Source organism: Gigantopelta aegis, chromosome 9, assembly GCF_016097555.1.
Source record: "Gigantopelta aegis isolate Gae_Host chromosome 9, Gae_host_genome, whole genome shotgun sequence".
Taxonomy (NCBI): domain Eukaryota; kingdom Metazoa; phylum Mollusca; class Gastropoda; order Neomphalida; family Peltospiridae; genus Gigantopelta; species Gigantopelta aegis.
The window spans coordinates 16,022,085-16,046,739 of record NC_054707.1 but is presented as its reverse complement, the minus strand read 5'-3'; the positions used below and the strand labels follow the sequence as shown (position 1 = coordinate 16,046,739).

The 24,655-nt window shown below is 36.5% G+C and overlaps 1 protein-coding gene across 1 annotated transcript in view; it reads left to right on the top strand.

Moving 5' to 3' along the window:
* Window positions 1–3,640: 3,640 nt before the first annotated feature.
* The window catches only part of LOC121381154 (tRNA wybutosine-synthesizing protein 4-like), a 30,914-nt gene continuing 9,899 nt past the window's right edge, over window positions 3,641–24,655 (top strand). Inside the window, exons 1-11 of the mRNA XM_041510315.1 lie at window positions 3,641–3,797; window positions 4,920–5,044; window positions 7,092–7,170; window positions 8,596–8,679; window positions 10,987–11,098; window positions 12,873–13,020; window positions 16,744–16,813; window positions 17,847–17,878; window positions 20,031–20,121; window positions 21,789–22,002; window positions 24,168–24,404. Of these exons, the coding sequence (XP_041366249.1) occupies window positions 3,741–3,797; window positions 4,920–5,044; window positions 7,092–7,170; window positions 8,596–8,679; window positions 10,987–11,098; window positions 12,873–13,020; window positions 16,744–16,813; window positions 17,847–17,878; window positions 20,031–20,121; window positions 21,789–22,002; window positions 24,168–24,404 (1,249 nt within the window). The 5' untranslated portion in view covers window positions 3,641–3,740. The remainder of the gene's footprint in view (window positions 3,798–4,919; window positions 5,045–7,091; window positions 7,171–8,595; window positions 8,680–10,986; window positions 11,099–12,872; window positions 13,021–16,743; window positions 16,814–17,846; window positions 17,879–20,030; window positions 20,122–21,788; window positions 22,003–24,167; window positions 24,405–24,655) is intronic.

The following is a 24,655-nucleotide window of genomic DNA, read 5'->3' as shown; positions in this document are numbered from 1 at the left end:
AACTGATATACAATGCCGTATATCACTTTTCTTTTGACTACGGCGTGCCAAAACTTATTTACGAAACACCATGTGAGAAGACAGATTATATGTGTGTGTGTGTGTGTGTGTGCACGCGCGCGCGCGCGTGTGTAGGCCTGTGTGTGTATATGTGTAGGCCTGTGTGTGTAGGCCTATATATATATATATATATGTGTGTGTGTGTGTGTGTGTGTGTGTGTGTGTGTGTGTGTGTGTGTGTGTGTGCGTTCGCCCCTCCCCCGCTCCCTTGCCACCTTCCTACGCCACTGGTATATGTACATATATAAAACCTCTTCTTTTTTTAAATGTGCGTGTTCGTCTGGGTTATCTTTTTGGTTGTGCGTGTGTAATGATTTGGGGGTGTGTGGGCTTTTTTTGGAGGTAAAATTCTTGAGGAGATTTTATTTTTAAAATATTAGGTGTTTTGTTTTGCCTGCCACTTACGCTTATAATCATGTATACAACAATGGCTTCATTTTAACGTGTTGGGCATCTACCTACGTTAAATAATCGGCATGCAAGACTAACATAAATATGTTTACACAAATATTTTGATGTAAACAAAACAAGTACTGTTACTATAGGTAGATGTTTTAGGTTAAATTATATATTTAGCTGTTATTGCAGCAAAATTTACACTTTATAATGCAATGTATATAGGCCTAATTGATTTGCACCAAACGAAATATTTGATCAAACAGGCGCGTGTGCAGGAAATTGTGTTGAGGAAGTCTTAGACTGGCTAGTGGTGTTTTTAGGGAAGGGGTCGGGTCATGCGTCCCTGGAAATACATTGAAAAAAACAAAAAAAACATAATATAGCACGTGGGGAAGGGGACTGTTCTGATCGGAATGTTACATATAGTCCGTCCCATCCCATGTGTTTTTGTAAATAATTTAAGTTTGGTTTGACGTAAAAATAAAAATAAAAGTGTTTTGGAAATAACAAAAATATACTATTTTTTGTGTGTAATTTAGAAAACAGGCGGCTCAGAAATAAATAGCTTGTAGTAAATTCCATAGTATGAAAAAATGCGTTCCCCGTTGGACGCACTATAAACATGTTTCTATTATCTATTACAACTGTGTCACATACAATTCATTAGAACTGCAGGTGTGTTTGTATGTTTAAATGAAATTATGATAATTAATGTGAAGCTAGATGCAGCTTTGAAAAAAAAAATTCCATGCAAGAAAACCAAAACAAAATCAGGGTGGGTGAGAGCTCGCTAGATTCATCACCTATATTTAACACATGGTCAGTTATAACAAAACGCAATTTCATCAACTTAATTTTTACCTGTATCATTCTTTATTTTTAAAGTATAGGTGGGGACATTTATGATGCCAGGGACTGGCATGCATAAATCTCAGCTGAAGATTCACAAACAACTGTGGTCATCTGCCATTCTGACTGAAACCGGAACGCGCCGGAAGTGGTTAGTGGTTAGGGGATGTAACTCTGTCTATTTTTTCTCACGAATTTCTAATAGAGGCTATAAACCAGTCTAGCGGACGTTTTCCTGCTCGGTCTGGCTGAACTAAAGCCCGGATGTATTCTGGTAGACAATAAATAACCCCAAAATTGTATACACGAGTTAGGGTTATTGTGTAATATATAGCAACCTCACACGTGTGTTGGCAATAACAACTAAAAACCGAAGGAAGGAAATATTTTATTTAACGAGGCACTCAACACATTTTATTTACGGTTATGTGGCGTCAGACATATGGTTAAGGACCACACAAATATTGAGAGGAAACCCGCTGTCGCCACTTTATGGGCTACTCTTTTTGATTGGCAGCAAGAGATCTTTTATATGCACCATCCCACAGACAGGATAACACATACCACAGCCTTTGATATACCAGTCGTGGTGCACTAGATGGACCGAGAAATAGCCCAATGGGCAATAAAAACCGAAGTTCAGTATATTTAAACATTGAGAATAGATTATCAGTTATTTTTGTTTTCTTTACATGATGCGTCATATTTTTTTCTTCAAATGTTCTTTACAAACTAGGTGACATTTAAAAGCATGTGTTAAGCTTGGTTCCCATAAAAGCTGTAACACCTCGGCTACCGACTTGAATGAATGAAGTTAAAATTTTATATAAAAAATATTAAGTTTTAAACCCATACTAACTCAAATTGTAATGAAAATTGAAGGGAAAAAATCAGTGTAAATAAAAAAATAAAAAAAGTTTCATTACAAATTAACAACAAATTGCATAGGTCAATTTTTTTTTTTACAGGTATGAAGACAACTGGGTCATGCTCCACCGGAAAGTACATTGAAAAAAAAATATATATTCGTTTGGAGCAGCAGACCTCGACGTGAAAAAAGTGCACGGAGTAATTAACTAGTTTTACGTAGACTTTGTTATAATGAATATATTCAACATACAAAACAGATGTCGAAATTATAAAATCATACAGGCAAATCTGTCCTAGCGGATTTGTAATGTATATGCACTTATAATAAGCGGTGACCTGTCTTACACACCCAGCGGCCACTTAAACTGGATCCCAAAGTCGCTAGTGCCCGTGTTAAGCGGCCACTGTAAATTCTACAAACATTTTTTTTATTGTAAACAACAGTGACAAGGTGTAGCAGATAAGCAGTTTTCACGCCTTCACAGATACTAGTACCATTCAGTGTGATAACTCCACAGTGTATCAATTAAGAAAGTGTGTAATCGAAGCTTGACCGTGGTAGATTAATCTACTAGCACAAAACTCTGCATGGAGTAGTTTTTACGTGAAATGAGAAGACAAACTTGTGAGAGAATGAACTATAAACAGTTAAATTAGTGCTTTACAATTACATTTCATTATTTCTAAAGAAGGCGACATATGCTCTCGATTACAACATATAGTTTGATAGGTTATCTTCATCAACATCTTTATGGGAGACACTTATGTAACAGGGTCCCTGATGGCTCAGTGATAAGGGGTCAGTGAGCCACCCATTGGGGTCCTGTGGGACATGATCTCAAACAGTGAAACTAGCGAGAAACAACACCTGTAAATTTTTGAATTATTATTCCTGCAATAAATGTCATCCGAGATGCACATACTGTAATAAACTAAGGGGTGAATTACATTTTCAACACTGACCTCGGTACCTGTTTAAGGTTTACTGTGTTATTGACTCGGTGTAGTTTCAGAGTCCTAACCTAATGCTGAATCTTTATTCTAGATTGAACCCATCAAAATTGACACTGAATTTTATGATTCCCTTCTGCCTTTTAGTGGTTTGCGCAACATGTTTAGGTAGAACTCCCAAACTCAAATCTGCTTCAGCTGAGCTCATTTCTTCCTGGATAGGCTCAATAAATGCACATGACTTAGTATGCCTGGTAGATTTTCTGAGAAATTGGACCGCATAGTCTCCATCGTCATATTTTAGTGGTGTGATTACACCGATATAGTTGGTTATTAAGCGGTAAGAGTCATATGTTTGACGTCCAATAGCCGATGATAAGATAAAAAATCAATGTGCTCTAGTGGCGTCGTTAAATAAAACAAACTTTTTTTTTTTAAGCGGTAAGAGGGTCGCTATTTCTAGTGGATGGATTTACATACAACAAATTGTAGTTTCGTGTCAAGGGAGCAGACCATGGTGTCATGATAAAAAAAACTTTAAAAGATAATCACATACGGACCATCTAAACAAAGATATGATTGTTACAGCAATATATTAACGTACACGAAGTATGGAAGTTACAAATGCAACCAGGACCAACACATCGAAAACACGAAGTGATAAAGCGGTTCGTGTATTTACGTTGGATTACAAGATAACTTCCTCCCTTTAATTTGGAGCACTACATTAATGACTAAATACTAGATCTATAGAAGCAAAACTATAAACGTTTGAAACGGGATATATATCCGCCTGTTATCCCCCATTCTACTGATATAAAGAGCGCACCTAATTCTAAATAAGAATAACATATATTTGTGATTTCAACGACTTTGATCTTTTACCCATAAATAGTATTTTTGAAACCACGCAAAACTTGCCAAAAGGTTGTTTTCACAAATGCAGGTGCCTGAACGGAGTTTGAGGCATGAGTTCAACCCGTACACTTTTTTCAATGGTTAGGGTAGTTTTAGGTATTGGATTAAGGTTAGTCTTTAGAGCATTTGATATCTATAGAGGGGTACAGGTTGAACTCTTTCCGAGTTTGAAACTGACATACTTTCCTGTTTACTGGATGATGATGCAGTGTATGGTGCTACACTCGTTTACTAGATTGGATTAATTTTATGTCCATGTTGAACAATGTATTGATTTTTTTACGTTAACCATAATATATAACCGTTCATATATATATGAAGAGTTCAGGCGCAAAACGCGATATAAACCATTTTCTTTCTAGTTTTTAGTTAAAGCCATTATTGTATGTCAGTAAGGGCTAATCGTAGGCCCGCTGATTTGCTGCAAAACGTGATTGATTCTTATGAAATTGTATTGGGTAAATCCCGGTTTATTTTATCAAAACGCGATATACGCCAATTAAAAAACCCATTTTTACTGAAAATTAAAAATGGATATATCACGTTTTGCGCCTGAACTCTTCATATATATATTTTTTATTTTATGTGCCGTAATTAAAAAATGTAGAATATTCTTACCATAAATATCGTATTATTGTTTTTGTTATTAGCTGAACGCTGTTTGGGATATTGATCATTGATGGTATATATGCAGTATGGAGATCTGAGTATGGAAATCTGAGTTGATAGTAATAGTAATAATAATGACTGTTTACCTTTGTTACATGCATAACTTGGTGATGTGCAGCACATCAGTGTTAGTATGCATCATGGAAAGTGCTTAAATTTTTTTTTCATATAACATGTATGTACATTGATTTGATTTTCTTCAGGTCCAGGGTACCAATGACAACAGCATTTTAAGCAAAAGTTCAAGTGCAGCAGCAGGGTATTTCACCGATCCATTTCTGCAGTACTTTGCTGCCAAGAAGGTGCGCAGAGCTCCACTAATTAACAGGTACCGTAAATACATGGACATATGTAAATCATTTTAATTTATTAATTCCTTTTAAAACAGGTTAGTGAAACAATCTTTAAAAAACAAGGTTAGTGTTAGTATATATATATATATATATATATATATATATATATAAAAAGAAGAGGTTAGTGGTTAATGACAGGCACTGAATTTGGTACATGTATACACGCGAGTCTACCAGATTAATGACACCACTAGAGCACATTGATTAAAGAAAGAAATGTTTTATTTAACAATGCACTCAACACATTTTATTTATGGTTATATGGCATCAGATATATGGTTAAGGACAACACAGATTTTGAGAGGAAACCTGCTGTCGCCACTACATGGGCTACTCTTTCCGATTAGCAGCAAGGGATCTTTTATTTGCGCTTCCCACAGGCAGGATAGTACAAACCATGGCCTTTGTTGAACCAGTTATGGATTACTGGTCGGTGCAAGTGGTTTACACCTACCCATTCAGCCTTGTGGAGCACTCACTCAAGGTTCGGAGTCGGTATCTGGATTAAAAATCCCATGCCTCGACTGATATCCAAACCCAGTACCTACCAGCCTGTAGACCGGTGGCCTAACCACGATGCCACCGAGGCCAGTGCACATTGATTAATTAATCAATGGCTATTTGATGTTAAACATTTGGTAATTCTGACAGTTTGTAGAGGAAATGCACTACATTAGCACCAATGGGTTTTTTGTATGCATTTCTCCACAGACAGAAAAGTGCATTATACATGACCTTTGATATACCAGTCATGGGGAATTTGGTTGGAATGGAGGGTGGGACAAATCTGAGTGTCCACTATGAGTATGAGGGTTTGATCCTACAACCTAGATGCACCTCAGGTGAGCACTCTGCTGACTGAGCTACATCAGTGTGCATGTATATTCTGCCTCTCTATTTCCCTTGATGCCATCTGTAAAAGAAATTATATTTTAAATTGTTGTTCTTTTATGTTATTTTACAGTTCGTTAATGTTAACACTACTGTGGGTTTTTTTGTAAATTAATAAATTCTGTTCATGAATAAATAAGACTTAAGGTCAGGTTAGGTCATAGGGTTTTATGTGCACATTCAGAGCAAGCTGTTGTAGCGCACGCCTGCTATGGGTACTAGGACAGGAAGACTTAGTTTTTTTTAAAGCTTTATATACAGGCTGTAATTTTGCCAATGAAATGAGCGGTTTTTTTTGCCTAAAGTGAGCTCATGTCGCCAAGTTATTAGCAGTAGTAAGAAATTGAAGTCGGCGTAATATTCTGAACCAAATCCGATTTAAAAAAACAAAATCACACAACATGCGTCAAGATCACGACTTGTTTATTGCCATACCTTCCTTGGCACCTTGTTGCTGTATGTTGGACAGTGTTTTTACTTTGGCGCCAGACTGTATCCATAATCCATGAGTAATCGTGAATCAGCCTATTGACTGGAAATGGTTTCTGCATACGCACAGTGTAATGTACAATTGATTTGATAAAATAATTTTATATCTTGTTCAATTTATTATCAAAATCAACCAACTCATGTTAATGCCAGTTTCTTTTGTGAAGAGATTCAATACATGTCGTAGTCTAATGTTGACATTTTTCAGACACACCCATAAACTGGGCTATGGTTTTTCAAAGTGACATGAGTGCAGTGACCAGTCAAGCATTGTTAATCCTGAGCCTCATTCATTTCAGTAATGCAAGAAAATTCTAATGAATACTTTAATTTTGATATAACGGCACATTATCAACTGCTTAATAATATCACGTTTTTTAATGAAACATACAACTGTTTTCTTTAAATTATATTACCGGAAGTAGTATTTTATATTGAAATATTATGATTAGAACCGAGTGTAAAATTCCGAATTGTTTCGATTGAATGCGGAAACTGGCGAAATGTTACGAAACGTACCGATAAATGTTCACTTCGCCTATTTTTATGAAACATCACCCCTTTCTTCTGGGAAGGGTGAAGTCACTTCTACTTTTTCAGTTCTAGATTATAGTTTGTATATACAAATATGTTTCTTTACAGAGGATACTATATTCGGAGCTGGATTATCGATCATGTCTTGAACGAATTTCTAGTGCGCCACAAAAATATTCAGAAACAGGTAAGAGCCAAGATGCTAGATATTAAAGTTACAATATTGAGAATATATTTTAACACTGAGACACTGAAAATTAATCCAGTTTTGGTTTCTACTTGTATTACCTCTGGTGAGATTATTCATTTTACAAATAATATTCAAATGATGTTTTCAGTTAATAGTGAAATAAATAGTCACATATAGTGTCCTAAAGCATAACTAGATTTGAGAAGCAAGAGTCTGGTGTCATATTTGTTTGAAAGTATTGAATTATTATGCACAATGCTACAAGACGTAGATCATGTACAAATGGAGATATTTTATGGTATCTGTTAAAGGCGCAGACCTTAGTTTCAACTCGTAAAAATGGACGCTAAGTTTAGTTAATCTACAAACCTGTAGCACATTTGGATCAAGTTACAACAGAGTGAAAGAAGAGTTTGTGACGTTAAAACCGGGAAATATCCTTTAAAAAATAGACCAGAACTCGAATCAATAACCACTGCTTCTAAGACACATGTGCATTTTTAAAATTTGTAACATGCATTTTGTAGTATTAAAAACAACAGGATGACCAGAAACAATTTGGTTCTATGCAAATGGATAATCTAAACAATAAAATATAAGTAATGTTTGATTTCAGTGATCATAAATGGCTCTAACAGTGAAAAATATGCTTTAGTTTTTAAAAACTAGGGTCTGTCCCTTTAAAACAACTTACAAATGTAGATTTGAGTATAGAATTTGTGAGAGAAAAAATCTTTATGGGAAACTGCTCTACAGACTGTTACAGGCCTCTGAAAATTGTGATCTCGAATGATATTTTCATTCACGTGTCATTCTCGTAAGTCTGGCTTTACGTAACCCATATTTTATTAGCACTTTAAATTTAGGACATCATCTACAGGTTATACAAAAATGAAATGGGTGACATGGGTTTGTTTTTGTGTAACCCATAACTGGCATACACCAATTTTCAATTCTTCAAGACCTAGACTGACATTCTCAGAGAGTGATTTTGTCACTGCATGGCTAGCTCTTGCACTCACCAAATTCGCCATTTGCAAATTTTTAAAACAGTTGATGAATTTAATTTTAATTTGGTGAAAAACTTTGGTGAAAAACTTTCAGGTAATGATTGAAGGTTTGGGTTTTTTTTGCTATTTTTAAAGTTTAAAGTTTAAACAATAATTTGGATACATTTTTTGCTTACCCAAAGCTAGTCCTGAGTGCAAATTAAATAAAATATTTGGAGCCATTTAAAAAATATTTTTTTAAAGTTTAAAAACATTTAGTTGAAAATTAAAAAAAAAAAATATTTAAATTTAAAAAATAGAATATTTTAAAAGATAGAATTTACTGCATGTCACATTTTATACTATTTTGTTACCGTTTTTATTTTGTTCTGTAATTTTGTTCAATAACGTGTTCATTGTTGTATTTTAACAGATTATATCACTGGGATGTGGATTCGATACTCTCTACTTCAGACTGAAGTCTTCAGGGAAGCTGACAAACACTGTCATTGCAGAGGTAACAGTAATACATGAAGAGTTCCTTTCCAAAATGTGATCCGTCCAGTTACGTCATTTTGGGACAAGCATGGTTTTGATTCAACATAACATACATGTAGCTTATGTCACACGAAGCAGTTTTAACTAGTCCGAGTATTCTGACTGTAAGAGAGCTAGACAGACATTTGGATGGTTATGACGCTCTCATTACAGTCAGAGACCAATTTATGTAATTTGTTTCGCAATTGCTGCCCACCAAATGGTAGTCAAAGATTCCCACTCTAATACCACAACAATCCTATGTTTGACATCAAATACATTTACATCACTTTCGAGTTCCTTGATTTAAATTTATTTACATATTAATCACTAATACACACACTATAGAAAGAAACCCGACAGCACCCACATTCAGCTAAGCTTCAAGAAACTCCGACCTATACATAGCGTCACATGATAACCCACTCGGTGATCTGTCTTCCAGGGGCTGTCTCATGCAAAAATACGACAAGTGCCCTTACAGTCAGAGTACTCGGGCTAAGTTTTAACATCCTGTTTAGTGGACATAGATCACATTTTGACGGAAACTTTATTTTCCTATTGCTAAGTTGTACTAATATCAGTATACCTTTGCTGTTAACTCCAAAATCAGGAAATTAGTATATATCGTATTCTGGGAATGTCCCTTTCATATGTACATAGAGAATAATACATGAGTGGCCGTTGGATACCATTTATCTTACAACGAGTCATTTTAAAAGACATCTAACGAGCAAACGTGAGTTTGATACGTTTTTAAACAACGTGTTATAAGATAAATTGTCTCTTAACGGACACAAATGTATTATTCTATTTCTTACAAATCCTTAAAAACCAGGTTTTAAGCAAATTTTAACATTGTTTTCGACTAAAGGTTATTTGCAGCCCTTACAAGTTACACTTACGCATCACAGACAAATGATTGTCAGATTAACTATACGTCACAGTGTAATCGATTTTGATTGTGCTGTTTGTTTCATTGGATGTATGACATTGCTGATCAGGGGCCTAATTCACTAAACTCTTGCAACTTTGCGATCTCGCAGTGCAATGCTAAAAGACTTGCAAAGAGGATGCTTTGTTGTCTAGCAGAGCCTAAGAGACCTTTGTGAATTAGGCCCCTGGTCATCACCTAGGAGGAGCCATTCGTATGTCTTGACATTGTTAACACATGTTACATGTGTTAATTAACAAGTATTTGTTATAAAAAATAACGAATAATGTGTAAGAAAATCTCTTGGGACCGGTTTTTAAGCAGAGTTGGCGCTGCCACATGCCAGGTACACATTTTAAAAACTACTGGCAAATTTTAGTTTAATTTAGTGAAGTACTTTTTTTTTTTAATGATTTAGTCTATTTTGTTAGAATTTAAAAAAAAGAAGTTTAATAGATAATTTTGCTAAATTTTATGATCACTCTATTTTAATTTGGTGAAATAATTTCATGTAATAATTTATTTTATTTTAAAGACCAGTAGACTTTGCTAGTGTCGTATTATTTGAGCACGTTTGGATACTGATGACTTCTAAACATTGTTTCAGTAAAATCTGACCCATGATACATGCAAAAATCTTTCACATGGTACAGACAGATTTCTGCTTTTTAAATACTCCCGTTACCGATTTTTATTTTCCGCTTGTTATAATTTTTAACGAGTGCCAGAGAAAAAGAAATTCGCTGGAATATACCGAAAATAGCCAAATATTACAATCTGAACTTCTTGACTGTCCCGTTTGGCGATTGTCCTACTGTTTCCAATGATTCGCTGCGTAACAAGTTGGCAAACAGTTTGCCTTTTGAAAAAATGGCGTCCTGTGCTGTTACAGTGCCCCCCACATGCCCAAACTGGAAGGCCATCTCTCAGTCAGCATTAACATCACTATTTTCGTGTAAAATCTTCTTTTTTGGTAGGGTGCACAATCATGTCTAATGGTAGGTTTTACGGAAATTTACGAAAACTGTCAAAATGCGCATTTACTAAGGATTCATTGCAGGTTAGATGTAAATTGTTTTTCAAATCATTCATTTTGTCGAGTATTGATCCTGCAGTAAAGTTTGTTTTGTTTAACGACACCACTAGAGCACATTTATCAAGCATTGGCTATTGAATGTCAAACATTTGGTAATTTTGACATATAGTCTAAGAGAGGAAACCCGCTACATTTTTCCATTAGTAGCAAGGGATCTTTTATATGCACCATTCCACAGACAGGATAGCACATACCACGGCATTTGATATACCAGTTGTGGTGCACTGATCCTGCAGTAAATTTTATTTGCATTATAGGTTGACTTTCCAGACTTGATGAAGAAGAAACACACTCTGATAAAAAATAAGCCGGCCTTGAAGGAATTGTTGGGCGAACCGGAAACACCAGCTATAAACTCACCACACATTGGTAAGAAAAGAAAGGAAAGAAATATTTTTTAATGACACCTCAGTGTTCGAGATTAAATTTCTTCGCCAGTATCCCAAATGGATACTAACATTTCAAAATCTGGTATCCCACCTGAGAATTTAGTATTATATGGCATCCCAGTGGGATACTGGGTTCTTGAAGTCTGGTATCCAAAATTAAATTCTGGTATCCCCGGGATATCGGGATACCGTTAATCTCGAACACTGCACCTTTTGAACAAAAAAAAAGAATGAAAGAAACGTTTTATTTTATGGTGCACTCAACACATTTTTATTTTACAGTTATATGGTATTGGACATTTATATATGACAACACAGATAATGAAAGAAATGAAGGAAACCACTGCCATCATTTCAAGAGCTACTCTTTTTAATTAGCAATGAGTGATCTTTAATATGCACTATCTCACAGACAGGATAGTACATACCACAGGCTTTGTTACACCAGTTGAGGAACACTGGCTGGAACAAGAAATAGCCCAACCGTGATCGATCCTAGACCGATTGCACATCAGGCGAGTGCTATACGACTGGTCTATGCCTCACTCCCCTTTTGAACAAATCAAACAATGTCTGTTTGGCATTTACTTTACTGAATGTAATTTCATCACTTGGTCTAGAGATTGAGAGAAGAAACCTGCTGCCACCAAATGGGCTACACTTGCTGAATGGCAGCAAGGAATCTTTCATACACAATTTGCCAGGACAGCACATACCACAGTGAGACACTGGTTGAAACATGAAACTGACTGATTGATAAACCTAAAGTGATCATAGTACATTAATAAAAAACTTACTGGTCGTATATGATGACGCTGTTTGAACAAGATAAATGCATGTGGATTTTGGAAAATGATTCTTGTTTCAGCCGGTGAACCACAACTGGTAAATCAAAGGCTGTGGTATGCGCTATCCAATCTGTGGGATGGGACATATAAAAGACTCCTTGCTACTAATGGGCAAAAAGTAGCGGGTTTCCTCTCTAAGACTGTCACACTTACCAAAATGTTTGACATCCAATAGCCAATGATTAATAAATCAATGTGCTCTAGTTGTGTCATTAAACAAAACAAGAATATATACCACAAGACCGCTACATGGTCTCGTGGTATGTTCTTTCACAAAATAAACTTGTGCAATAAATCGGAAGCGAAAACAACATGTGAAGTTCTGAATTTATTACATACCTTCTTGTATGTTTTACAAAAACATTTTTTAATTTAACGTCATAACAACACTTTGTTAAATCTATGATCAAAACACCTTTCATGGATTCATTTAACGTTAAGAATCTTACTCTGTGGCAGCCTTGTGTAATGTTACATATATAATGTTATGTAATTTTTATATCATATATGACATCGGTAAATAAAAGGCGCTAATTGCAGTAAAAATAAAAAGGGAACTCCCCATTTAAAAGTTCCGGTCCAGATCGCACATATGTGCAATACAAAATAAATTTATCACACAGTTTCAAAGTGTCTTTATCACTATAGTAACATTGAATAGGTATGTAATAAATTTTCTTATAACCGGGGTGGCACAGTGTAAAAAATAGTTGTATGGCTCGATCTTGCCAGACTGTTCTTTCAAATTGACCTGTGAAGGAAATTTTTATAGATATAACAAATATAATCTGCAAGACAAAAAAGTTGTACAGCCGTACTGTGTGCGCTGCCCCTGTATAAATATTGGCGTATATCACTGTATCACCATCATGTCTGAGTGTTATTTTAAATTTGTTGTGTTTGTAGAGTTGTGCTGTACCGACTACAAGATGCTGGGCGTTGATTTGACTCAACACAACCTGCTCGAGGCGGCACTGAGACTTTCTGGAATTGATTTCGATCTGCCCACCTTGATTCTGTCAGAGTGTGTGCTCACCTACATGACCAAGAGATGGTGAGTTCTCCATTTTAGTATCAGCTGAAGCATGAATTAAATCAAAGGTGACATGGTGTTCTAAACAGTTACAGCGCTTCTAGATTATGGTAGCCCCACTCCCATGGCTAGTGATATTCAATGTTGGGCTAGTAAATAACTACTATTGCCATGCCTGATGGCTTGTGAAAAAAAGTTGTCAAATGCTGCATTTAAGTATATTTTGTAAATATGAATATCCTGCCCCCCACCCACATCCCCCAATCTTAGTGTTTATAAACTCTATCTCCCTCTTTAGGTGATATTACTGTTAGTAAAATTGTATTACCTGAATGTAAAGTGGTTTAACAAAGGCCGTGGTATGTACTATCCAGTCTGTGGGATGGTGCATATATATAAAAGATCCCTTGCTGCTATTCAAAAAGAGTAGCCCATGAAGTGTTAGTAAATTGTATAACCTGAATGTAAAGTAGTTCTAGTGGATTTTTAATCGTGTCTAGTAAATATTAAAAATCAAGGATCCCATGGCTAGTGGATTTTATAAAAATTCTAGATGCCCTGCAGTTATCCCCATATTTGTCTTTACAAAGTTGAGTTAAACACAATAGCAGAAACCGGCCTCGGTGGCGTCGTGGCAGGCCATCGGTCTACAGGCTGGTAGGTACTGGGTTCGGATCCCAGTCGAGGCATGGGATTTTTAATCCAGATACCGACTCCAAACCCTGAGTGAGTGCTCCGCAAGGCTGGTAGGTGTAAACCACTTGCACTGACCAGTGATCCATAACTGGTTCAACAAAGGCCATGGTTTGTGTTATCCTGCCTGTGGGAAGCGCAAATAAAAGATCCCTTGCTGCCAATCGGAAGAGTAGCCCATGTAGTGGCGACAGCGGGTTTCCTCTCAAAATCTGTGTGGTCCTTAACCATATGTCTGATGCCATATAACCGTAAATAAAATGTGTTGAGTGCGTCGTTAAATAAAACATTCCTTTCTTTCAATAGCAGAATCTCTCTTTAAAATATATAAAGCTTATAGTTATCGGCCTTCAAAATTCAGGTGATCTTGCGACGGCAGAGTCTCATTCATATACTTGATAATGATAAGAAGGCTGTTGTAGACCAATTTTTACAGCAACGTTTTGCGATGTCATTGGTGATTGCCGTCACAAACTTTGAGGGCTGAGTTATACAGAGAAACCTGTCTAAACCAGACCCTAAACAAACCAGAATCCTATTCAAACAGGTCAGAGTTCATCTCCCAAATTTTCTCTTATTTAAAGTAAACAATGTATTAAAAAACCTGTTAAAATCAGAACCTGTCAATTCCAGAAACTGGATTCATTTTTCGCTCAGAAATGTAAACTGGATAATTAATTAACCTCAACAAACTGGCATAGTTTAAATGTGTGTAAAGTAAACTTAACAAAAACACAAATTCTAGGCAATGATGCCAACTAGAATTTCTGCTTTTCAGCATCTTGTGTTAAATCATGTGTCACTGGTTTCTGTGGTTTCACCCAGCTTAGCAGACATTGTAAACTGATGGCGAGTGTGCTTTGTATTTTGATTGGCTAATTCCATTCTTTTTCCGGGATCAAATGAAATAACACTAATTAGAAAGTGACGTCATTAGCAATTGGAACAGGCAAAGTTGACGATTCAAGGGTATACAGTTAGATTGTAGCCAGGTATGTTTTTTCAAGAAATACCAAATATGCAGTTAGTTCTGTAGAAAAACGATTCATTTTACAATGGACATAACCATATTGAGTTTTTAGATTTGTTTGTGTGATTGTCAATTTGATGCCTGCAAATGTTTTATTTTTCACCTCAGGCTAACACCTTTGGTCAAAAATGACATTTGTTGATCAAATAGAAAATAACGGCCGCAAATCTAAAAACTCAGCATGGTTATCTCCTAATTAGAGTAATTACTGCTTGATTGTTTTCAGTTGTTCTCTCAGAAACAGTACAATATCTTCATGGCTTCAAACAATGGACCATGAACTTGTTTTCTAAAAGTTTTTTTATATCACTGTTTTCTGTCATAATCATGCACATTTGTGGTAAAACCGGAATTACCGGTACACTGAATTTGTTGTTTTTATTTATGTTTTAATGTCAGTTCAAAATTATAGCAAATACTTAAATTAGGATGTGGCGAGATTATTAGCCCCTATTGTCTCTCTGACAGTCTATCAAACCAGTGCACCGCGACTGGTATATCAAAGGCTTTGCTACATGTAGGTACTGTCCTGTGTGTAGGATGGTGCATATAAAAGATCCGGGGGTGGGACGTAGCTCAGACATACAGCACTCGTCTGGTGCGCGATCGATCTAGGATCGATTTCTGTCGGTGGGCCCATTGGGCTATTTCTCATTCCAGCCAGTGCTCCATAATTGGTTTAACAAAGGCCGTGGTATGTACTATCCTGTCTGTGGGATGGTGCATATATATATAAAAGATCCCTTGCTGCTATTCGAAAAGAATAGCCCATGAAGTGGTGACAGCGGGTTTCCTCTCTCATATCTGTGTAGTCCTTAATCATATGTCCGACGCCATATAACCGTAAATAAAATGTGTTGTGTGCGTCATTAAATAAAACATTTCCTTCTTTATAAAAGATCCCTTGCTACTAATGGAAGATATTTAGCAGGTTTCTTTTCTCAGACTACATTTATATGTTGGAATTGTCAATGTGTTCTAGTGGTGTCGTTAAACAAATTTTATTTTTACTCTTGACAGTCGGATTCATTTGCCAATTCTCATACATGTTTGGTTGCAGATATGAACATATTGGAAGAATTCAAGAGTCTAATAGCCATGGCAAAAGAAATTTCTAATGAAGCTTTTATACATGTGATTATATAGTAAATATTGCTGAAGAAAGTTTGACGTTTAGCTAAATTATTGATTTTACATGTATATAATAAGTGAACATTCTCAGCTAACTTGTTGCAGATTAGGTTTGAAGGGAAGTAACTGTATTGTTAAATGAAACCCTCTAAACACTGGATCTTATTTAAACGAGTACCATCCAGTTTAGACAGGTTTCACTGAAGTATGAATCCACACTAAACCAGGATTTATTTTCTATTCTCAAACATACAGAAAAACAGAATTCCTTCAAGCGATGCTGGTTTATTTCCTGACTCTGTCCCCCCCCCCCCCCCCCCCCCCCCCCCCACAGTGCCTCAAGATATTGAGCTGACATTTTGTATATAGCTTTATCATACATTTATATATCAAGGTTGACTTTCTAGGTGTGTTTTTTTACCCATTTGTAATAGAGTTATGGCCAGATCACTTTGACTTTCATAGGAATTTATTCAAGTGCCATAACTTGTTAAAAATGCAATTAAATCCAGTTTGACAGAGTTATGGCCCTTGAACTTAGAAAACTGGAGGGGGACATGTATTGTTGTAACCGGCCTCTGTGGTGTCGTGGTTAAGCCATCAAACATTAGTCTGGTAAGTACAGGGTTTACATTCCGGTACCGGCTCCCACCGGTGAGTTTTAACGACTCAATGGGTAGGTGTAAGACCACTACACCCTCTTCTCTCTCACTAACCACTAACAACTAATCCACTGTCCTGGACAGACAGCCCAGATAGCTGAAGTGTGTGACCAGGACAGTGTGCTTGAACCTTAATTGGATATACGCACGAAAATAAGTTGAAATAAAATGAAATGAAAGTATTGCTTCAGCAGTACTCTCAGAATAACTGTTAACTTGTTTTTCCAGTTCCTCTGAAGTGATCCGATGGGCAGCAGACACATTCCAAGAAGATGCCGTGTTTGTTCTATACGAACAGGTTAGTGGACGTTCGCCATATCACATTTCTATATTAAAGGGACATACCCTAGTTTTTAAACACTAAGGTATATTTTTTACTATTATAGCCGTTTTTGACAGCTGAAATCATACTCTACTTAGATTTTATGGTTTAGATGATCAATTTCCGTACATTCGAAGTGTCTTTGGTCATGCTAGTGTTTTTAATATCACAAAATGCATTTCTCATATTTTAAAAAAGCACATGCATCTGAGAAGTAACAGTTATGGAGTCAAGTTTTAGTCTGTTTTCAGAGGGTATTTCATCATTTCAATGTCATGGGCTCATGTTTCACTGAATTGTAACTTTATCCAAATGTGTTTTAGGTTTGTAAATGAATTAAACTTAGTGTTAATTTTCACGGGTTGAAACTAGGGTATATCCCTTTAACAACCCACCCCTCCCCCCAATATGCAACTGTATATTTTATTACATATTCAATCTTACTATAGTGATAAAGACATTTTCAAACAGTGTGTTAAATTTATCTTCTATCACACATATGTTCAATCTGGACCGGTGTTGGCGCCTTTTTATTACTAACGTCATGTATGATTTACAACATTGTGCAAGAACATATCACTCGACCGCTACGCAGTCTCATGATATATATATGTTCTTACACAAAATAAACTCATGCAATAAATAGGAAGAGAAAACAACATATGTGAGGTTCTGTATATTTATCATCCATTTCTTCTCTGCACTCACTCCTCTACCCTGTCAACTTTTTAAAGCTTTGATTAAGAACTACCATCAAATAAAATAATGGCCCAATTTACAAAAACAACGAAATTTGTTCTTCAGTCATTTGTGACTGCCCTAAACAACACCCCCCCCCCCCCCCCCCCCCCCAATATTTCTTGGATCTGCTTTGGCATGATGATCACGTTTAATATATTAAGAATGTTGTATTAGAATTCGGTATGTTGCTGAACTATTGTGAAGAGTCAAGATGCTATCTTTGCTTTTAATAAATAAATATCTGTTCCTTTTTTTGTTCTCTTTTCAGATTCTTCCAAATGATTCCTTTGGTTTATTTATGTGAGTATCATAAAACAACAATTGTTTTTTCTTTTTGAACATTTAATTTTATTTTTTTTAGACATATTATTTATTCACTCATTACTTTTACTGTATAGAGAATAAATTTCATGAATTGGCTCTTGTTTTTGTCTTCATTTTTTTGTCTCGCCTTTATGTCAACATCAGCTTTTACATTTAGATCAACGTTAAAGGTTAGCTCCATTTCTCACAAACCATAAGACAAATGAAACATGTTTATAGTTGCACATATGGATGTTCACCACCATGTATGTGAATTTGTTTTAATTGCATTAACATTTTAATTTAAAAAAAATTAATTTAATTGTTTTTGGAGGTGTGTGTGATTTTTTTCTTTTTTGAAATTAGTTTTAATACATTGAGATAAACAACCATCGATGCAACTGTCAGTGACATCAAATAAGTTTTTGGTAGGCGAGAAATTAAATTCCTTTGAATTTTTGTTTTGTTCAAGGAACTGATGCATTTAGGTTAATAGTTGGGTTGGGTTGATTGTAAAAATACAAACAATGTTATGATATTCCCTCAACCTACCTCCCCCCCCCCCCCCCCCCCCCCCCACACACACACACACACATAATTGTATTTGAAAAAAAAATCAGTGTAAATTTGGTGATTATGCTTGAATATTTTATTGAAAGTTAGTTTTGTCTAACGACACCGTTAGAGCACATTGATTTTATAATTGTGACACGTACATATAGTCTTTAGAGGAAACCGACTACATTTTTCCATTAGCAGCAAGGGATCTTTTTTATGCACTTTTTCACAAACCAGACAGCTTATACCATGGCTTTTGATATATTAGTCATGGGCTGGGGAAAAAACAAACACTTAGAGAATGGGTCCACTGTAGAGTCTTATTATTTAAGAACCATGCAATGAAATAGGTCATGCACAGAAAATTGTCTCCCACAAGAGGATAATAAATAGTTATAAATAGTTCATATTGCTTGTATACGTGTAGTGTTACATTGCACATTTATTTTCACTTTATTTGACACTCAATAGCCCACATATTCTTTGTGCTATGGGTGTCATTAAACATTCATTCATTCATTCATTCATTCATTCATTCATTCATTCATTCATTCATTCATTCATTCACAGGGCACAATATTTCACGAGAACCCTTGTTCTGTTTGCATGTCGGTTATGTAACTTTAAAATCACGAGAACCGCTAATCACTTACATGGTGAACAATTACATTCTAAAATTAAAAGTACCATATATCAGTAATGAAAGTGAAAATCAGTTTTTGGTTTTAAATACATTTGAACCACCAATGTATCACAGAACATTAATTCATGTGTGTTAGGATTAGGTAGACCTACACTGTAACTCATCGGTTACGAGAACTATATTCACATAACCGAACAATCGGTTACCTAAGTAAAACTTATGTGAACTGACTTCCGGTTACCTAAGATATTGAAATAGTGTCCCCTGCATTCATTCATTCAACCGGCCTCGGTGGCGTCATGGTTAGGCCATCGGTCTACAGGCTGGTAGGTACTGGGTTCGGATCCCAGTCGAGGCATGGGATTTTTAATCCAGATACCGACTCCAAACCCTGAGTGAGTGCTCCGCAAGGCTCAATGGGTAGGTGTAAACCACTTGCACCGACCAGTGATCCATAACTGGTTCAACAAAGGCCATGGTTTGTGCTATCCTGCCTGTGGGAAGCGCAAATAAAAGATCCCTTGCTGTCTGTCATAAAAAGAGTAGCCTATGTGGCGACAGCGGGTTTCCTCTCCAAATATGTGTGGTCCTTAACCATATATCTGACGCCATATAACCGTAAATAAAATGTGTTGAGTGCATCATTAAATAAAACATTTCTTTCATTCATTCACTGCAACTGATGTAACAAAGGCCATGGTATGTACTATCCTGTCTGTGGGATGGTGCATATAAAAAAATCCCTTGCTGTTAATCGAAAAGAGTAGTCCATAAAGTGGCGACAGCGGCTTTCCTCCCTCAATATCTTCGTGGTCCTTAACCATATGTCCAACGCCATATAACCGTAAATAAAATATGTTGAGTGCATCATTAAATAAACCATTTCCTTCCTTCCTTCCTTCCTTCCTTCCTTCCTTCCTTCTGTCATTCACTGATGTTCTTTTACAGGCAGAAACACTACAATGTGATTGGTGCTCCTCTCAAGTGTATCAACAGCTTTCCGACTCTGGAATCTCAGAAAAACAGAGTTGTGTCCCATGTAAGTTTTCAAGCTTCAGCATGCAGTGAACCTTGCTTGAATTTGTACACTTATACCAGCCTCAGTGGTCTCGTGGTTAAGCCATTGGACTACAGGCTGGTAGGTACAGGGTTCGCAGCCCGGTACCGGCTCCCACCCAGAGCGAGTTTTAATGACTCAATGGGTAGGTGTAAGACCACTACACCCTCTTCTCTCTCACTAACCACTAACAACTAACTCACTGTCCTGGACAGACAGCCCAGATAATTGAGGTGTGTGCCCAGGACAGCATACTTGAACCTTAATTGGATATAAACACAAAAATAAGTTGAAATGAAATGTACACTTTTGTTGGTGGCTCGATCTTTAAAAGCTCAGTTAACAACAGAACAAGCGATTTGTCCTTCCTAAAAACAGTAGTCACATAACCATCTCAACATTGTCCTATTGTTCACAGAGTACATTCTGACATAGAAACTATTGGGGGAAAAAAGAGTTTGTTTTGTTTCACAACATCACTAGAGCACATTGATTATTAATCATCGGCTATTGGATGTCAAACGTGTGATAATTTTGACATATAGTCATAGCGAGGAAACCAGCTACATTTTTCCATTAGTAGCAAGGGATATTTTATACGCACCATCCCACAGATAGGATAGTGCATGCTAGGGCCTTTGTTATACCAGTCGTGCACTGGCTGGAACGAGAAATAACCCATCGGGCCCACCGACGGGGATCAATCCTAAACCTCCCCAGAAACGTTTGAAATGCATGCAAATGTGATTGGTGGTGTGCGACCTATGATGTGGTATGTACTATCCTGTCTGTGGGATGGTGCATATAAAAGATTGCTTCCTGCTCATCAAAAAGAGTAGCCCATGAAGTGGCAACAGCGGGTTTCCTCTCTCAATATCTTTTGTGGTCCTTAACCATATGTCTGATATGCCATATAACCGTAAATAAAATGTTTTGAGTGCATCGTTAAATAAAACATTTCGTTCTTCTTTTTGTTTCCTATGGTGTGTAAAGAATTTTTTTTAGATGAAATTAATGTTTGTTTACTATTACCTTGCCATATTTTAAACTATACTCAAAAAAAAAAAAAAAAGAAGAAGAAAGAAGCAACATGTATCTCATTGCAACATGAGTTAAAAAAAATATGATGTCAATCATAAATTATCAAATATTTGGGGGTAGTACATGATTTTATTATCCATATGGTTCAACATAATCGAGTTAATAATAATCATACGAAGCACACGTGTAATAACAAGTGTAATGACGTAATTTTGGGAAGCGACGTCATAACATGATGTTGCTTCTCCAGTCCTAGCTCAGACTGTACATTTGAAGTATGACATCATTTCATCATCTCCTTCTAGTTGTGGCTGAAACATTTTGAATTGGGTCTTGTTATTCATAAATAAAACAACAATAATAATATGGATAATAAAGAAATTATTACACTTGTGTGTGAGTCGTACTGATTTTATGAAACTCGTGTCAGGATTCATGTATTACTGTCGCTATCACTCGGGCAATACAATAATCCTGACACTCGTTTCGTAAAATCAGTACGACAGACAAGCTTGTATAATAATCTCTATTATACAAGCTCGATCCTCTTGTTAAGTTTACTAACAATGATGTATTAAATATGTCACAAATGTTTGGTTTATTTTCAGGGATGGTCGTGGTGTGAGGCTTCTGACATGAATCAAATCTATCACGAACTGATCCCTACTGCCGAAAGGGAGAGAGTGGAGCGGATTGAACCGTTTGACGAATACGAAGAATGGCACCTGAAATGTTCTCACTACTTCGTTCTGTGTGCACACTCAAATCAGAGTCCTGGACTGTTGTTAGGAGATGTTGATCCAATAACTCGTCAGTCAAATGGTAAGATATAGTTCTCGTCATGAAAAACAAACTGGCCTCGGTGACGTTGTAGGTACAGGGTTCGCAACCCGGTACCGGCTCCAACCCAGAGCGAGTTTTAACAATTCATTGGGTAGGTGTAAGGCCACTACACCCTCTTCTCTCTCACTAACAATTAACAACTAACAACTAACCCACTGTCCTGGAAAGACAGCCCAGATAGCTGAAGTGTGTGCCCAGGACAGTATGCTTGAACCTTAATTGGATATAAGCACGAATATAAGTTGAAATGAAATGAAAAACAGTTGAAGGGAGTGCTTAATTGCTGTCCTGACTTTGACAAATCAGATTCCTGGACTGTTGTTAGATGTTGATCCAATAATCCGTCAGTCAAATGGTAAGAGGTAGTTACTTCAGCAGAAGTCATTATGAAAAACAAATTGAGGGGAGTGCTTAATTGCTGTCCTGACTTAGATTATTGGGAACCATTTCAGATATTATTATATGGATACCATATACACATACATGCTGAAGGGTGTATACCACCAAATCAAATCCCATAGATGACAATAGTAACATTTGTGGCTAAAACTCCTACCTGCAGTGTATCAATCGACATAAACGCCACAGATATAAATACTACCACTTCTCACACTTAAAGTGAATCAGAAAAAATTGGGGGTCAAGCTGCTCATTTCAGAGATAACGGGTAGCGTCTATGACTACCCTAGTTCACAAAATTTTAGTACCTTTTTTTTTTTATAGGTCCCCATACATGTTACAAGCACAAGGCTACTTGACACAGTGATACTAGATGAAATAAAATTGCATACATTTTTTGCGCGGATCAAACTAAATATTTTTTTTTTTTTTTTTTTTTTACAACCAACACACTCACATTTATCACCAATCACAGGACTTGTGGTGTTAACTGCTCTATTAAAAGTTGAGTGCACCTCGAACTTTGACTCGGCCGGAAGTTATTTGGTTTAGTACTACCAGAGATGCCAACCATTTGCGAATTTGGTGTCGGATTGTATTTTGGAAGGCACAAATGTTGTTAACACCGGAGAAATGGAACTTTTTCCCTCTTCACCGTCGACAATCGTAGATTGGTTTCCTGCCTTGTTCTTTAAACTTATGGATTCCGAATAGCAAACAGCCTCAGTGTTTGCCGATTGGGTACGGCCTTGAACATGACTTTACCAAAATGTTGAAAAATGCACTCCTGAGCCATCACTGACAACATTCCTATTTTGGGGGGTGGGATTCCTATTTTTGAAGGCCTGGATTTCTGTGACCCTCTAATTTGGGTTGGCATCTCTATACTACCTAAAGGGAGCTAAAATTACTTTTCATCAGCTATTCTCAGGGGAACAATGGAGAGCAAGAGTGAACTCCCCTTGATTGGTGAGGTCTACTTAAGGACAAAATGTTCCACACAAACATTTTTCTGCTTGCATGTCAGTTTAGTTTTTTTTATTGAATGACGCACTCAACACACATTTTATTTACGGTTATATGGTGTAGTACATATGGTTAAGAACCACATATATATTGAGATAGGAAACCCGTATCACCACTTCATGGGCTACTCTTTTCGATTAGCAGCAAGGGATGTTTTATATGCATAGACAGGATAGCACATACCATGGCCTTTGATGTATAGGTCGTGGTGCACTGGCTGAAGCGAGAAATAGCCGAATGGGCCCACTGATGGGGATCGATCCCAAACCGACTGCGCATGCATGTCAGTTATGTAAGTTTATATTTTCGCAAACTGTCAATTGGTTAAGTGAAGAACTGATAAACATTCTCAAATTATATTTCAATGTAAAGTTGAGGTAATTGACTAGGTTAAGTTAATATAATTCATGCAACTGAACAATCAGTTACTTTTTTTTATACTATGAAATTTACTATTAATTTACTATTATTTATTTATTTTGGAGCCAGATGTTTTCTAAATTGCACACAAAAATAGTACATTTTTGTTGTTTCCAAAATACTTTAACTTTTCTTCTTACGTCAGACCAAACTGAAATTATTTACCAAAAAAACATTTTTGTAGAAGGATGGGACGGACTATATGTAAAAATCACATGCACCAGCAACTAGGAATTCCGAAGAATAATGACTTTAAATTTTTATCTGTGACCAATCATTTAATATTGTAAAATTTCCAGGAACAATTCCACATTGTCCTTCCGTCTCCATAATACCGACTCCAGTGTTGCCGACGGAATGTAATTCAACTCTGCAGAGGTTCAGTCATTCCAGTTCACTGGTCTCTGGCAGATACTTGATCACGATTGGTGGATTTGGAATGCAGGACGGCAAGCACCAGCGTCTGTCCGATGTCGCACTCACAGATGTTGTTTCCATGACGACACAGGTCTACAAACCCAAAGAAAGCTTTGAATGTAAGAGGTGTTTCTTTTCCTGATTTGTTTGTGTTTGGGTTTTTTCTTAGCTCCATTAACATGATCTTCAGTGTAAGACTTGTCCTCTCATATGCTTTGTTAACATACTTTAGATACAAATATCAGGGGCATAGCGTGATCTGGACGTGGGTGGGGTGGGGTGGGGAATATGAACCAAGTGGACCCTTTTTCTATTTTGTTTTTGCACCACCAGAAACTCCATATGTATAAACCTGTATGTCTTAGTTCTG